Source organism: Heptranchias perlo, chromosome 9, assembly GCF_035084215.1.
Source record: "Heptranchias perlo isolate sHepPer1 chromosome 9, sHepPer1.hap1, whole genome shotgun sequence".
Classification (NCBI taxonomy): domain Eukaryota; kingdom Metazoa; phylum Chordata; class Chondrichthyes; order Hexanchiformes; family Hexanchidae; genus Heptranchias; species Heptranchias perlo.
In genome coordinates, this window is record NC_090333.1 from 7,510,279 (window position 1) to 7,527,529 (window position 17,251).

General features: G+C 43.1%; 1 protein-coding gene across 1 annotated transcript; it reads right to left on the reverse strand.

Annotated features, from left to right (window-relative positions):
• Positions 1 to 1,645: 1,645 nt before the first annotated feature.
• LOC137324949 (di-N-acetylchitobiase-like) lies at positions 1,646 to 16,327 on the reverse strand. The gene is made up of 7 exons (XM_067989640.1): positions 16,196 to 16,327; positions 11,592 to 11,730; positions 7,688 to 7,896; positions 5,981 to 6,152; positions 5,795 to 5,892; positions 4,473 to 4,634; positions 1,646 to 1,831 (listed from the first exon to the last, which is right to left on the reverse strand). Exons 1-7 carry the CDS (start codon positions 16,325 to 16,327, stop codon positions 1,646 to 1,648), a joined length of 1,098 nt encoding a protein of 365 aa, XP_067845741.1.
• Between the last annotated feature and the right edge of the window lie 924 nt (positions 16,328 to 17,251).

The following is a 17,251-nucleotide window of genomic DNA, read 5'->3' on the forward strand; positions in this document are numbered from 1 at the left end:
CTACACCATTAACTAAGAGTCTTATTCCATTTTGGGTAGGAATTGCTTCAATGCTTTTGTTTGATAGCAAACGTACAAATCCTATTGAAAGAGCTGGAAATGCTCGAGAGCACAGGATAACGGAAACTAGAAGAAAGAAAAGAAAAAGGAGAACAGAAAAGAAAAAGAGAAAAGATCGAAAAAGAAAAAAGAGGAAAGCAAAGAAAGGAAAGAACTTGCCTTATCATTCTCAAGAAAAAAAGGGAAAAGAAAAAAAGTGTCCTTTTCTCACCCAGCCCATGATTAACTTGATAAGATGAAGTAATGTTTCCAGCTCTTTCAGCTTTAATGATGCTCACGGGTCCTATTGAGCAGTGTGATATCCCTGACAGCTCTCTGCATTGTCAATTCAGTGCCTGCTCTAAACTGGTTCCTGTGCCCATTGGTACAATTGCCAGCGGGCTCCAGTCTGCTAACATGGAAAGATTAGATCAGTGGACTGATTCGCCGTCCCCCATTCTGACAACTTTGCTTCCTGTTCGACGAAACGATCACTTTACCTCGAGAAATCAGTTAAAGATATTAAAGATCAAGTATGGTCTTACTTACGTATTATTCAATGACAGCACCAATTTTATTGCCTTCTTTGTCTCATCATTTTCATCTATGAGATGGTTGGACCATAATCTCACGCACAGAGTTCGTCAAACAATATTGTGAAAGAAGAAAAGTGTGTCAGGAATAAAGAGCAGGACAATTCTTGCTGGGTAATATTACAAAGTAAATAAAGATAAAATGGGACACAGACCTCCCTCCCCCCAACACTGAGTTTCACATGTTGGCAACGGGGAGGGCAAGTGATTAACTAAGGACTACTAAATATATGTGCCAAGATTAGACTTGAGGGGAATTTTTTTAACCGGTACCACAATTGTTTTATATTTACACAATCCCCACTTTCCTGGAGCAACACAACTGAAACACTTACTTTGGAAACATCACATTTTATTTTGTGAAATACGTGTTCCCGTAAAAATTTAAATTGCTTTTCAAGAATAGACAATTGTGAAGCACTCAGGTGGAATAAAATTCAAATGGTTACATTGTCTTGTAATATTACAATTAAATAAAAATACTAGCAGTACACAGGATACTATTATCTGGTCCGTTCACCCCCCCTTAATGGAGGAAAGTTGAAAATTAAAGTTATCGAGGTTCAAAATGATAACCAATCAAAATAAAATCATCAAAATCATTGTCAAGAATTAAGATGTGCATAAAACAGACAACACGCGTGTGCATATCAGAATTGGATTATTACCCAACGGGAAAGCTGACTTGTTTTCTGAATTGTAAATAATTAGCGGCAAGATGTTTTAACCTGCACTATCATTAAGCATTATGAAAGTCAATACAGATTTGATGCATTTTGTAAACAACTTAAAATGCCTGAAGCGACCAGATCTTGGAGTACAAACTGTAGCAGTACATTTTCTTTTCATTGAATAGAAATTCGTCAGCTCGACAAAATGTTAAATCTGTTTCCAAGATCTGCGTTATCTTTAATTTCTAATGTTGGAAGCTTGCTCACTTTTTGCTGAGTTTACTTGCAAAATTAAATGATTACATTCTGTTAAGATGAGATGGTTCAACGTCGCCGTTTTCCTCACAAAGGGCAAAGAGCATTCCACATGTCTTCAGTTTGCTTTACTATGAAATGATCATCACTGTAGTTCAGCATATTTCCATTCCACATGCCTATGCCACGGAGTCTCAATTTCTTCATGATCGCTGACTTAATTGAAATGCTCTGTGGATCGTCATACCAGACCTCATGAAATGTATTATTAACCTGCCATAAAAAAATAAAGAGTTACACAGATAGGAGCGAGGGGTTTGGGTCAATGCTCAGTTTGAGACACTATGTTGAAAATCTTCATCAGCAGAAGACAGAATGGACTGAAATGTACGATGAGAAAATGCACAATGACAAATGAGCAAAACAAACTCAAAAATTAGGGACTTACGGCTACGGCCGGCAATTTCCTCAGGGCTTCTCCCACTCCGTCCCCTGACCGTCGGCAGAAACTCCATTTCCGTGCACAAACGCGGTTTTCCGCTGCACGTCCACACAAGTAACGGGAACGGAGCAGGAGCAGCTCCAAGTCTATCTTTTTTAACACCCAAACCAATTAACTCATCTGGATGCTGTGCAACATATGAACATAAGGCACACATTGAAAGCACAGACGGGACCTCAGTTTAACGTGTCATCTGAAGGACGGCACCTCCGACAGTGCAGCACTCCCTCAGTACAGCAACTTCGAAAAATCCACATGAACAGCCCAGATGTCAATTCGGATGCAACAAGTCAAAAGATTATGGTGTTTGATTGGGAAAAAAATGATTTGGGGGAAATAGAAAGAGATAGATGACTTGCAAGTCAGAGTTAGCATGGGCCTCCAGAGAAAATGATTTAAAAAAATAAATCGAATTATCCAAGGTCTGATTTAACTCAATGTGGAACATTCTATCATTCCAAAATAATCTTTTCAAATTGCTCAAAGTAACAAAATATTGCAATCGAAAGGTGGAAAACATGATTTCAATGTTACTGCTGAAAGCTCAAGCATCACAGCGTTTGACTACAGTGCATCAAGTATCTCAGCAAGACTTGGCCAATGTCAATTAGACATGTGACTAGGTATTTTTTTTTATTCGTTCATGGGATGTGGGCGTCGCTGGCGAGGCCGGCATTTATTGCCCATCCCTCATTGCCCTTGAGAAGGTGGTGGTGAGCCGCCTTCTTGAACTGCTGCAGTCCGTGTGGTGACGGTTCTCCCACAGTGTTGTTAGGAAGGGAGTTCCAGGATTTTGACCCAGCGACGATGAAGGAACGGCGATATATTTCCAAGTTGGGATGGTATGTGACTTGGAAGGGAACATACAGGTGGTGGTGTTTCCATGTGCCTGCTGCTCTTGTCCTTCGAGATGGTAGAGGTCGCGGGTTTGGGAGGTGCTGTCGAAGAAGCCTTGGCGAGTTGCTGCAGTGCATCCTGTGGATAGTACGCACTGCAGCCACTGTGCGCCGGTGGTGAAGGGAGTGAATGTTTAGGGTGGTGGAACCAATCAAGCGGCTGCTTTATCTTGGATGGTGTCGAGCTTCCTGAGCGTTGTTGGAGCTGCACTCATCCAAGCAAGTGGAGAGTATTCCATCACACTCCTGACTTGTGCCTTGTAGATGGTGGAAAGGCTTTGCAGAGTCAGGAGGTGAGTCACTCGCCACAGAATACCCAGCCTCTGACCTGCTCTCGTAGCCACAGTATTTATATGGCTAGTCCAGTTAAGTTTCTGGTCAATGGTGACCCCCAGGATGTTGATGGTGGGGGATTTGGTGATGGTAATGCCGTTGAATGTCAAGGGGAGGTGGTTGGACCCTCTCTTGTTGGAGATGGGCATTGCCTGTCACTTATCTGGCGCGAATGTTACTTGCCACTTATGAGCCCAAGCCTGGATGTTGTCCAGGTCTTGCTGCGTGCGGGATCAGACTGCTTCATTATTTGAGGGGTTGCGAATGGAACTGAACACTGTGCAATCATCAGCGAACATCCCCATTTCTGACCTTATGATGGAGGGAAGGTCATTGATGAAGACAGGACATACCCAGGGATGGTGATGGAAGAGTCTGGGAAGTTGGTTGAAAGATCTGTGAGTATGGCTGTGTCAGGCTGTTGCTTGACTAGTCTGTGGGACAGCGCTCCCAATTTTGGCACAAGTCCCCAGATGTGAGTGAGGAGGACTTTGCAGGGTCGACTGGGCTTGGTTTGCCGTTGTCGTGTCCGGTGCCTAGTGGTCCGATGCCGGGTGGTCCATCCGGTTTTATTCTTATTATGACTTTTCGTATCTGGATTTTACAACTGAGTGGTTTGCTAGGCCATTTCAGAGGGCAATTAAGAATCAACCACATTGCTGTGGGTCTGGAGTCACATATAGGCCAGACCGGGTAAGGACGGCAGGTTTCCTTCCCTGAAGGACATTAGAATGCAGTAGATCAAGAGTGTGTGGTATTTGCTACTGTGCAGTTTTCTTATGTACAGGGTACGCTACCGTCAATCTTTTGTGCTAAATTGATCATCAAATGGGAGACAGGGGCACACATTTCACAAACCAAACAATCGCTAATTTTCACAGGAGGGTCAATATGGGTTGTGTAAAGTGATCGATTTGAAAAGACCACAGCTCATCTCATTTTTTGCAACTGGTCATACACAATGTCTTAACAAACGGAACTGGGTTTGGTGCTTTGTCTGTCAACTCCCATTTTCTTGGCTATTCTCCAACTACACACATTTTCTACTGTATAAACTGTACATTCTGAACTGTGCTGAATCCTGTACACAGGGAATATTGAATCATGAAATACTGCAAGGTTTGCATTCTGCAAAGAATGGACAATGCACAACTCTCCATTGTGTTTTGATTGACAGTCTTACCATGTAGATATAAGACGGGACTTTCTGCTCATCATCCCAATATCTGCCAGTAATTGATTTGTGCACATGCTCTGCGATCTCTTTGTATGGGACCTGACGTCCAGCTGCATTACTGCAAGGGGCACCTCGGAAAGGAATCTTTTCCAATACACACCTACCAGTCTGAAAATACAAAAGGATGAAAATATAGTTACTTTGGTAACTTCAAAAATGCAGTAACAACATGACTGATCTCTAAGTTTAAAGAGGAACAATTAGAGAAAAATAAGTTTTACAATTTGGACAGGAGGGTCTCTCACTGAAATATATAAAATTAAATAGTACATTTATAGACAAGGACAAGGTTGTAATTTCAAATAGACAGCAACAAGACTGAATATAGAAAATTACGGAGTGATGTAATTGACGTGTTTAAGATGATCAAAGCAGTTGATAGGGTAGATAGAGAGAAAGTATATCCTCTGGTGGGAGAGTCCAGAACAAGGGGACATAACCTGAAAATTAGAGCAAGGCTGTTCAGGGGTGATGTCAGGAAGCACTTCTTCACGAAAAGGGCCGTGGAAATCTGGAATTCTCTCCCCCAAAAAGCTGTTGAGGCTCGGTCAATTGAAAACTTCAAAACTGAAATTGATAGATTTTTGTTAGGGAAGGGTATTAAGGGTTATGGAACCAAGGTGTGTAGATGGAATGAAGATACAGATCAGACATGATCTAATTGAATGGCGGAACAGCTTGAGAGGCTGAATGGCCTCCTCCTGTTCCTATGTTCTTATGATTCCTTGTGTTAAAAGGATGAGCTTTGAGAAAAGATTAGAGAAGCTTAAGATTTACAGCCGAGAAGAATGCAGTTAAGGGGAGGCCTCAGTGGAATAAAATGTTAAATAGCACAGATAAGGTAAGCCCAGAGAGCAAGCACTGCAAACAAATAATTTCTCCAGAACAGTGAATCAATGGGATATTTTGCACAGCAACAAGACAATCATAACATCATAGTATCATAGTAAGTACAGCAAGGGAGGAGGTCATTCGGCCCATGATGCCTGTGCTGGCTCGTCACAAGAACTATCCAATTAGTCCCATTCCTCTGCTCTTTCCCCATCGCCCTGTAAATTTTTCCCCTCAAGTATTTATCCAATTCCCTTTTGAAAGTGAATATTAAATCTGCTTCCACCACCCTTTCAGGCAGTGCATTCCAGATCATAACAACTCGCTGCGTAAAAAAAATGTTTCCCCAGATCACCTCTGGCTCTTTTGTAATGGTTTACAATAGTCTATTCTAAATAATTCGGATTACTGAAAGCCAGATAATGACAAAACCTTACCTCAAAAAACTGTGTGCAAGGATAGTCATAACCATACCATGGAACTCCCAGCACGAGCTTTCTGGAATCAATTCCCAGATTGATATAAGCGGAGTAACCTAAATGGGGAAAATAATAATGAGGGTCTTAGATTCACATTGATATCGGGCAGGTAGACCCTGAACCAGATGGTCTTATTGTACATACCTGATAAAGTCTGGTAATAGGGAGCATTTGCCTTTGCAAAGCAATTGTCCCACATTTGACTCTGCATATCATAGGACATCACAAATAAAAAGTCACAGGAATTTGCAATTCTCAAAAAGTCATAGCATCGGCCATCAATGCAGTCTGGAGACCAAGGCACGTTAAATGTGACCTAAGGGCCAAAGAGTAACAAGAAGAAGTTAGTTTCATCTCATACCTTATGTTGGATATCACTCGTAGTTATATGGTTTTTATATGCACTCGCACATCGTCCATGGGAACTGTGAATTTAACAGGTTAGGAGTTCGACAGTGTTCATGACTGTATAAAAAGGAACAGGATAAAGTTGGGGCAAATAGTGAGTTAGAATTAATAGGATCCTCGGTTATCAAATATTAATCAGGTTCAATTCCCCACTGCTCACTCACCTTCTTCCTCCAATTTTCCATCAATTTTCTCTCCTCCTCTCCAAAAGGCATTAAGTTGTGTCCAAATTGTAGTCCCAAAAGGGCCAGCCACACTCCAATACCGAGTCAAAGTGGCCAAAGTTCTTTTACGCGAGGCCAGACATTGAGTGCTGGCAGGCTATTTTAACATGGGTGGGGGGACTAACCCAATTGGTGGCCATCTGCACGGTCACACTTCCAGTGGGAGGTTTCCAGATAATGATCAGATGGTTCATTTGACCTTCCCCGACCCAGTGGCACTAGGCGTAAATTGTGCCCTCCAACATCCCAGCTGAAATCAGATAACTCAGCATGAACCAGGATTTGCATGGCTCATGTAGTCACTGCCTGAACAAGAAGGCATTCGGGAGCCTCAGGTCAAGAATTAAATCACTGTAATCTGAGTTATCAAAGTCAGTTATGTGCAAACTTCTCAGCAGTAAAAGTCTGCTTCAAACTTTACCCAATAAAAATGCAGCGAGTGATTTCTTTTTTTGCCTCCTTAATAGTCCCTTTATTTCAAAGTAACTCATTGGATATGAACTGTGGGACATTTCTGAAGGATGTCAAAGGGCTCTACATTAAGACAAGTTTTTCTTCCTTTGAAGAAGGGTTTTGACGGAGTAAATAAGGAGAAAATGTTCTCAGTGGCAGGAGGGTTGATAGCCAGAGGACACAGGTTTAAGGAGATTGGCAAATGAATGAGAGGGGAGATGAGGAGAATTTTTTTTACACAGAGAGTTGTTATGATCTGGAATGCAAAACCAGAAAGGGTGGTGGAAGCAGATTCAATAGTAACTTTCAAAAGGGAATTGGATAAATAATTGAAGGGCAAAAAATTCCAGGGCCGTTGGGAAAGAACAGGGGAGTGGGATTAATTAGTTAGCTCTTTCAAAGAGCCAGAACAGGCACGCTGGGCCAAATGGCCTCCTACTGTGCTGTAACCTTCTGAGAACCTATGTGAAAATTACAGTTCGAACCATCCCATGCATGGAAGCTGGAACTCAAGTCACTTGTATAATTCTGGGCTACAAGTGATGCAGCATCAAGTTTGCTGCATATCCAGCTTAAACTGATTCAATCTCAAATTTCTAACCTCAGCAATTGTCAAAGCAGCTTTGTAACAAGATGATGCACTGATAAACAGCAGCGAAAAATCATGATTTCAATTCACTTATCCAGAAAAATATCAATCTTCCTTCATAATTAAGTAGAAAGTAAATTGCTTATCCCCATTCAATGAAAAAAATGGCTCCTTCACCTGAGACCCAGGTATTTCACGGTGGAACACACCCATGGTTTCAGAAACCAGTTGAGGCATGAAGAAATAGCCGACAGATGGATTTCCAGCAGCAATGTTCACATCCAAATTGATTCCATCCATAAATTGCCTTTTTGCCAACTGCAATTGCTCATCGATCCAATTTGCTCGGCGTTGTCTGTATACAATGTTCCATAGTATAAAAACTCCTGGTGAAGGGTGAAGAAACAACTTCCAATTATAGAGCATGTTTCGCACAACATTGTGTCCCAAGACACTTTGCAGGACAGAACTGCCAACATCAAGTCGGAAGTAGTAGAGGGAGATTTAGCTCGAATTTGAATTGACATAGTGCCTGACACATCCTCAGGATCTCCTTAAATGCTTCATAGCCAATTAATTATTTTTGAAGCGTAATCACTGTTGCTTTGCAAGCAGATGTGATAGTTAATTTGTGCCCAGAAAGGCCCCACAAACAGGAAATTAGATAAATGGCCAGTTAATCTGTTTTGGTGATGTCGGTTGAGGGATGAATGTTGTCCAGGACACCAGGAGAACTCCCTGTTCTTTGAATTGTGCCAATGGGGTCTTTTACATCCACTTGAACAGGCAGGTGGAGCCTTTGTTTAAGGTCTCATCTGAAACACAGCACCTCTGGCAATGCAGCATTCCCTCAGTACTGCACTTATGTGTCAAGTCCTGGAGTAAACCCAAAACCTTCTGACCCAGGAGGAGAGACACAGTGCTACCACTGAGCTAAGCTGACACTTGAGGGAAGTGACCAAAGGCACAATCAAACAGGTAGGTTTTGATGAGGCTTTCGAAGATAGGAAGAGAAATAGCAAGACAAAGAGGTTGAAGAAGAAGAATCTGGAGTTCAAGACAGTAACAGCTGAAGGTTCTGCCATTGATGGTGGAAGAGGAGAAATCTCAGTCGCCCAGAGTCGGAAGAATGGAGCGTGTGTGCTGGGCTCTGGACACAATTGGGTCGGGCTTTCATTAAACTGCATTCTTCATTCTAAATCCTGGCATCAGTGGCAGACTGCTGCTGTGCCAGGGAATAAAAGTTCCACCGATCTATTTATAGGTTGTTAAAAACAGTATGTCCTGTCATCTTTCTATTCAAAAGTTCTGTGTCAACAGTGTCTTTTGTTTTTCTATTTTAATTGTGTTCCCATCCAGTGACGCCCGTCCTGTCTCCTTTATAATAGGATTTTGCCCATAATGTGGCCTGTGGTGATGCAGTTCCACACTACGGCCACCAAGTGATGGTGTGGAACAGGTTTCTCAACCTGCAGCTGAAACTGTTTTTCATGGACCATGTTTTTCCTCAGTAACTGCAATATTTAATTTATAAAATAAGAGTTTCTAAAATAAAATACAAATTCAAAAAATGACATTTCACAATAACATGTTTAAATTTATCCAACTAATTTTCTTTTGTGTCTTTTCGTGTCTTTGCTTGAAGCAAAGACTTTAAAGACAAGTGAAGTTTTTATTTGAAGGCGTCAGCCTGTCTCCAAAGCCTGGACATATCCTTCTCCCTCATATACTTCTGCAGCTTCCCATTAAATGCATCTATGTCATTTGCATCAGCCACTCCATGTGGTAGCAAGTTCCACATTCTTTCCACTCACTTGCGAAAGAAGTTTTTCCTGAATTCCCTTTTGGATTTATTTGTGACTATCTTATTGATTTGGATTACCTCTAGTTTTGGACTCGCCCACAAATGGAAAAATACGAACATATGAACATACGAGAGCTGGAGTAGGCCATTCAGCCCCTCGAGCCTGCTCTGCTATTTGGTAAGGTGATGATTGATCTGATTGTGACCTCAACCCAACTTACCTGTCTACCTACTACAACCTTTGACTCCCTTGTTAATCAGGAATCTATCGCACTCAGCCTTAGAAATATTCAATGACCCTGCCTCCACCGTTCTCTGGCAAGGGAGTTCCACAGACTCACGACCCTGTGAGAGAAAAAATTCCTCCTCATTTCCGTCTTAAATGGGAGACCCATAATTTATAAACTGGTGGCCACTAGTTCTAGTATCTCCCACAAAGGGAAACATCCTCTCATCATCTACCCCTTCTCGTCCCCTCAGGACCTTGTATGTTTCAATATGATAACCTCTCGTTCTTCTAAACTCCAGTGTATACAGGCCCAACTTGTTCAACCTTTTCTCTCAAGATACCCCCTCTTCTGAGGAATCAGTTGAGTGAACCTTCTCTGAACTACCTCCAAAGCAATTATGTCCTTTCTTAAATAAGAAGACCAAAACTGCACACAGTATTCCAGATGTGGTCTCACCAATGCCCTGCACAACTGGAGCAAAACATCTCTACTTTAAGATTCCATTCCCCTTGCAATAAATGACAATATTCCATTTGCCTTCCTAATCACTTGCTGTACCTGCATACTAACTTTTTGTGATTCATGTACTAGGACACTGATTCCTGTGGCACTCGTTACATCTTGCCAATTCGTCTCTCCATATGCCCGATCGAACCCATTCATAATTTTAAATACCTCTATCAGATCACGTCCCAGCCTTCTCTTTTCCAGAGAAAAGAGCCCCAGCCTGTTCAGTCTTTCCTGATAGTTATACTCTCTCAGTTCTGATATCATCCTTGTAAATCCTTTTTGCACTTTCTCCAGTACTTCTGTATCTTTTTGTAGTATGGAGTCCAGAACTGTGCACAGTCCTCTCAGTGTTTTCTAACCAAGGACCTATACAAGATTAACATAACTTCTCTGCTGTGAATTATTTTCCTCTAGAAATGAACCCCAGTGATTTGTTTGCGCTTTTTAAGGCTTTCTTAACCAAGCATTTCTGCTTAAATGCTCAAGGCAAGTACAGAAGATCGGAATAGGGCGACAATGAGGGAAGCGGTGGTTCGGGCACCTAACTTGCAGGAACATGTGAGGGGTGAGGGACTGATGCTTCCAAAGATGTCAATAGCAGTTTGGGTCCCATTCCATTAGAACCCACTCCTCCCCAACAAGACATGTTAGACCCTCCATTCCCTCATCTCCCCAATACTGCCAGATCCCAGCAATCCCTGACCATCTCCTGAGTCCTTACTGGATCCCACAATCTCCCTCCTCAGAATTCTTCCCCTCCCCTACTCCTAGATCAGAAGACTCCCGCTCAGTGCTCACGAATCCAGCAAGTTTGGGAGGTGAAAAGTAGAATAAAAATACATCACCAGTCAATCTCCCATGGCAATGGACAAAGAGAGTCCAGACTTGTGTTGTATTCAGACGAAGCAGGATTGGAGTGTGGGGGATAATTCAACCAGGGTGTTCAGATGTAACTCAGTCCCCATTGTGAAATCATGAATTTTGTCCTAATTTTTAATATAATACTTTGATCAATTGTAATTTTTATTTAAATAGCATTTTGAGCTGAAAGATGCAAAACAGAGGTGTGACAGTGCCACCACTGGTGGGGAGGATGTAATTACAGCGCATCAAGTTTACGGAGACAGTTCCCATTATAAATGTGTAATTTCAAATAAAATTGCTGGACTATAACTTGGTGTTGTAAAATTGTTTACAATTGTCAACCCCAGTCCATCACAGGCATCTCCACATCATTATAAATGTGGACAGAGGAATTTATAAATGGAAAAAGTTGCCACAAAGGTGTGAAAAACTTGACAATAGAAAGTAAGGTTTTGTAGACAGGAGGTGTGTGTGTGTATGTAAGATTTTAATATATTATAGATGGAATGTGGAATTATTAGCTCGAGTTGTGCAGGAGCTGTAGAGGAATTTCAGCACTGTAAGGTCGCAATTCAAGGCTGTGCACTGAATGTCCTTTTATGTGGTTCTCAATAATACAGCTTGCATTGGAAGACAGAAGGACATTTGTTTTTTCTGTGATAAAATTATTTACCTCTCAGGACAACTCGAACTTGATTCGCATGAGCATAACACAAAAGCTCAGGATCGTAAGGTCCAAAGGCTGCAATAGTCGTGACCTTAGACCAGTCATAATACTTCCAATCCTTTCCTCCAACATCAAAGACAAAGACCTAGTACAAAATAAAGCAGTCAATTGCAGTAATGAAGGGCAGAAAACTGCCATTTAAAAATATATATTTTCACAATCAATGGCCCAGATTTTGTTGACAAAATAACGGTGAGGCTAATGGCGCTCGTTTTATTTATGTGTAAATGGTACAGCAACTTCAGGCGAGGGGCAGATACGCAGTTAAACTCAAACATCCACAAGTTGCTGACCGAGTTGGGCTGCTCCGCTGTTAGCTTCATGAAAACAGCATCTCGCTATCTTGCTCACCGTTAAAATTCATTGAACGACGTAAAGTTCATGTATTTGCGCAGGAGATTCAAACTGAACTCGCCATGGAAAGTTACGTCTTTTCCATTCCAGTCTAAGTACCTTTTTAACGACGGTGAATGTGTTCATTATCGGCAATCAAGATCTCTGGCACTGAAAATTAACTATTACAAGAGTGGAGTCTCATTCCTTCAGGATTTAATTGCTGTTGGAGATTTAAAAATGGAAATTTAAAATTCAAACTTGTTTTTACTTCCCCTTTCACTCACTTTTTTCTCTCTCTTTTAATCCAATCTTTCTTTTCCTCTCTTTATTTCTCTTTCTGTACCTGATTTGACATTGAATTCGCCCACTCTAATTTACACTTCCTTCTCAATCCTTGCGCTGTTAATTTCACAATCCTTCAATCTCATTGGTTAAGGAGATACCCTGTTTCTTGTCCTGTTCACTCAGCTCCCAAATGCCCTGTTTCACTCGCTGCCCCGTTATCAGTTCGCACTTTCAGCAACTTGCCACTCAAAAACGTGCAAGGGCAGGTCCAAGTAACGGCAAGCACCGTGAGATGCCCTGTTAGAGTAAAATTTGGCCCATTATCATTTCCCCAGGTTACGGGGTAAGGAACGGCTGGTGAACTGATTCTCAGGTGGCCACCATTGTCGATCTAAACGCAGCCACCAGAAAAAAAGAATATGCTAAAGAGGAACAACCTCTCAGAACTTCCATCTCCACAATAGTGCAGGTGAGAGGAACTGAACAACATGAGGAAAAGGAGCTCACATCCCAATACTCCATTCCAAGTGTTGGTGCTCAATACACTTCAAAAGGACAACTTAAACTAAATAAACTCATATTACAAGCAACTTTAGAGTTACAGTTTTGAAACTTTTCCATTCAAGGTACCTGGTGTCAAATCAAGCATTTCTACCATGAGACCAGCAAGACTAGATCAGAATATAGTTCCCGAGAAAGAGAAACAGCCCATACTGCACCAGTGTGACATTTTTCCGTTTCTCACACCAACCATCCTGTGTTCTCAAATGAGACTGCCTGTTTAGTGCTGCAGTTTAGTTCATCACAGTTTTGTGATTTGGGCCCTTTGATTTGGACTGAGACTATCAAACATGCATCATCCAAGCTGGCACTTTTGTGCAGTAATGAGAGAGTGCTGCATTGTTGGAGGGGTTGTCTTTTGGATGAGATGTTAAAGGGGATCTAATAGACCGCTGGCAATATTGAAGAGCAAGGAGTTCTCTTGGTGTCCTGGCCAACACTTTTCTCTCAACCAACATCAGCAGAAACACATTAACTGTTCATTCATGCAACTTGCTGTTTGTGGGACCTTGCTCTGCACATATCAGCAGAATTGTTTTCCAGCACAATCTGTAACCTCATAGCCCGGCATATTCCTCTCTCTACCATTACCAACATGCCAGGGGATCAACCCTGGTTGATTGAGGAGTGCAGAAGAGCATGCCAGGAGCAGCACCAGGCGTACCAAAAAATGAGGTGCCAACCAGGTGAAGCTACAACACAGGACGACATGCATGCTAAACAGCGGAAGCAACATGCTATACACAGAGCAAAATGATTCCACAACCAACGGATCAGATCAAAGCTCTGCAGTCTTGCCACACCCAGTCGTGAATGGTGGTGGACAATTAAACAACTAACGGTGTGGAGGAGGCTCTGTATAGATGCTCATCCTCAATAATGGCAGAGTCCAGCACGTAAGTGCTAAACAAGGCTGATGTGTTTGCAACCATCTTCAGCAAGAAGTGCCAAGTTATGGGCCCCGACAACATCCCGACTGTAGTGCTGATTCGTGCTCCAGGACTAGCAATGCCTCCAGCCAAACTGTTCCAGTGCAGCAACAACACTGGCATCTATCCAACAATGTGGAAAATTGCTCAGGTATGTCCTGTCTACAAAAAGCAGGACAAATCCAATCCGGCCAATTACTGCCCCAGCAGTCTAATCTCAATCATTAGCAAAGTGATGGAAGGTGTCATCGACAATGCTATCAAACGACACTTACTCACCAATAACCTGCTCACCGATGCTCAGTTTGGTTCCCGCCTCCAGACCTCATTACAGCCTAGGTCCAAACATGGACAAAAGAGCTGAATTCCAGAGGTGAGGTGAGAGTGACAGCCCTTGAAATCAAGGCAGTATTTGACCGAGTGTTGCACCAAGGAGCCCGAGTAAAATTGAAGTCAATGGGAATCAGGGGAAAAACTCTCCAGTGGCTGGAGTCATACCTAGCACAAAGGAAGATGGTAGTGCTTGTTGGAGGCCAATCATCTCAGCCCCAAGACATTGCTGCAGGAGTTCCTCAGGGCAGTGTCCAAGGCCCAACCATCTTCAGCTGCTTCATCAATGACCTTCCCTCCATCATAAGGTCAGAAATGGGGATTTTCACTGAATATTGCACAGTATTCAGTTCCATTCGCAACCCCTCAAATAATGAAGCAGTCCGTGCCCGTATGTAACATGACCTGGACAACATCCAGGTTTGGGCTGATAAGTGGCAAGTAACATTCACGCCAAGTGCCAGGCAATGTCCATTTCCAATGTGAGAGAGTCTAACCACCTCCCCTTGATATTCAACGACATTATCATCAACATCCTGGAGGTCACCATTGACCAGAAACTTAACTGGACCAGCTATATAAATTCTGTGGCTACAAGAGCAAGTCAGAGGCTGGGTATTCTGTGGCGACTGACTCACCTCCTGACTCCCCAAAGCCTTTCCACCATCTGCAAGGCACGAGTCAGGAGAGTGTGATGGAATACTCTCCACTTGCCTGGATGAGTGCAGCTCCAACAAGACTCAAGAAATCCACACCATCCAGGACAAAGCAGCCCGCTTGATTGCTACCCCATCCACCACCTGAAACATTCAATCCCTTCACCACCGGAGCACAGTGGCTGCAGTGTGTCCCATCCATGGGATGCATTGTCGCAACTCACCAAGGCTTCTTCGACAGCGCCACACAAACCCGCAAACTCTACCAACTCGAAGGACAAGGGCAGCAGGCACATCGGAACAACACCATATGCACGTTCCCCTCCAAGTCACACACCATCTCAACTTGGAAATATATCAACGTTCCTTCATCGTCGCTTGTCAAAATCATGGAACTCCTTACCTAACAGCACTGTGGGAGAACCTTCCCCACACGGACTGCAGCGGTTCAAAAAGGCGGCTCACCACCACCTTCTCAAGGGCAATTAGGGATGGGCAATAAATGCTGGCCTTGCCAGCGACGCCCACATCCCATGAACGAATTTTTAAAAATTGCTGTTGAGTTTGCCGACAACACTTCAAAAAGTAATTCATTTCATGTGAAGTTCTTTGGGACATCCTGAGGACATGAGGTGCTCCATAAATTCAAGTTTATTCATTCTTGGAACCAACAGGCAGAGGAAACTTTTATCCCACCCATCTGTCAGAAGAATGTTTTGTTTGTGGGAAGGTGGGAGAAGTGGGATAAAAGCAGAATGAACACATCGAGCCTGCAGGTTATATTGGTGGTGCTCTTGTTGCTGCCACACTGCCCACTTAGTAACATTGCTCTGAAGTAAATACTGACCTCATCAATACAGTCAGCAGTTACAGAGTCATTTTGCAACCAATTTATTTTTTAAAGATCTGTTACGTTGTATTCAATTTAATCGTGGCCAAGGTCCCAGTTTTACAATGAGTGAAAAATGTCATTTTTATTGCATGAGATTCCAGGATTTTCAATATTCTGTGAAAACCACAAACCTTAACCATGGTATTAGACAGACACACTGCAGGAGTTAGATCACACATCATTTAAGACTCTGCACATTGGAGAAATATTTTTAAAAACACATTTTATGGAAGCTGCACTTGTTAAAATATCTTTGCACTGCTCAATACTACTGTTCGTCCTATTTTATACAAACTGTAACTATACCAATATTAACACTTTAACATACGGATTATAATATGATACACTTTGCATTTCAACAATAATCGGACATTCCCCCCCCCACTACCCCCATCCCAATAGCTCCACCTGTCCCTCACCCCGACCCACACCCCTCAGACTGTTCAGAACACCCACCCACGACCCACGAACACCCACCCTCGGCCCCCAAACACCATCCCCCAGCCCCCGAACACCCACCCCCGGCCCCCGAACACCCACCCCCGGCCCCCGAACACCCACCTCGAACTCATGCTCCACGGTCACGGGTTCGCACAGAGCCCGATCCGAACACGGGCAGCCGGTCCCGGAGCCGCAGCAGACCCACAGCACGAGCACGACCAGGGCCTGCGCCAATTCCAAACTCCAGCGCATCCTCTCCGCCTGAGCTCTGCCCGATATGAAGATCCACCAGATGCAGCAAGATCATTCATTTACATCCACCCGGATGTGACTGATGATGACACCTCCTGAGTCTCTCTCTCTCTCTCTCTCTCTCTCTGTGTTGGTGGATGTGGCAATAGTGAAATGTTGAAACAATCTTCATACTCTGAAATGCAACTTTTAAAGGGACGTTCTCTTCTCCCCCTTCCTCCAAATCTTGGCCAACAGCAAACAGAGAAACTAATAAAGGAAAAAGAAAGAACTTGCTTTTGTATAGCGCCTTTCATGACCTCAGAATGTCTCAAAGTGCTTCATCCCTCTCCATGACCACTGTTTGAGGATGAACCAGACCGTTTGCAAACTTGGAGTCCTATTTGACCCTGATATGAGCTTCTGACCACAAATCCTCTCCATCACCAAGACTGCCTACATCCACCTCCATAACGTTGCCTTCTCTGACCCTGCCTCAGCTCATCTGCTGCTGAAATCCTCATCCATGCCTTTGATACCTCAAGACTTGACTATTCCAATGCTGCCCCACCGGCCTCTCATCTTCCACCCTCCAAAACCTTGAGCTCATCCAGAACTCTGCTGCCCGTATCCTAACTCACACCAAGTCCCATTCACCAATCACACCTGTGCTCGTTGACCTACATTGGCTCCCAGTCCACCAACACCTCGAATTTAAAATATATCCCTGAACCAACAACTTAATGTAAATCAGATTATCTGGTCATTTATTTTATTGCTGGTTGCGGGAGCTTTCTGAGCGCAAATTGGCTGCCGTGTTTCCTACCTTTACAATCATCCTTGTTTCAAATCCCTCCATGGCCTCGCCCCTCCCTATCTCTGTAACTTCCTCCAGCTGTACAACCCTCCGACAACTCTGAGTTCCTCCAATACTGGACTCTTGCG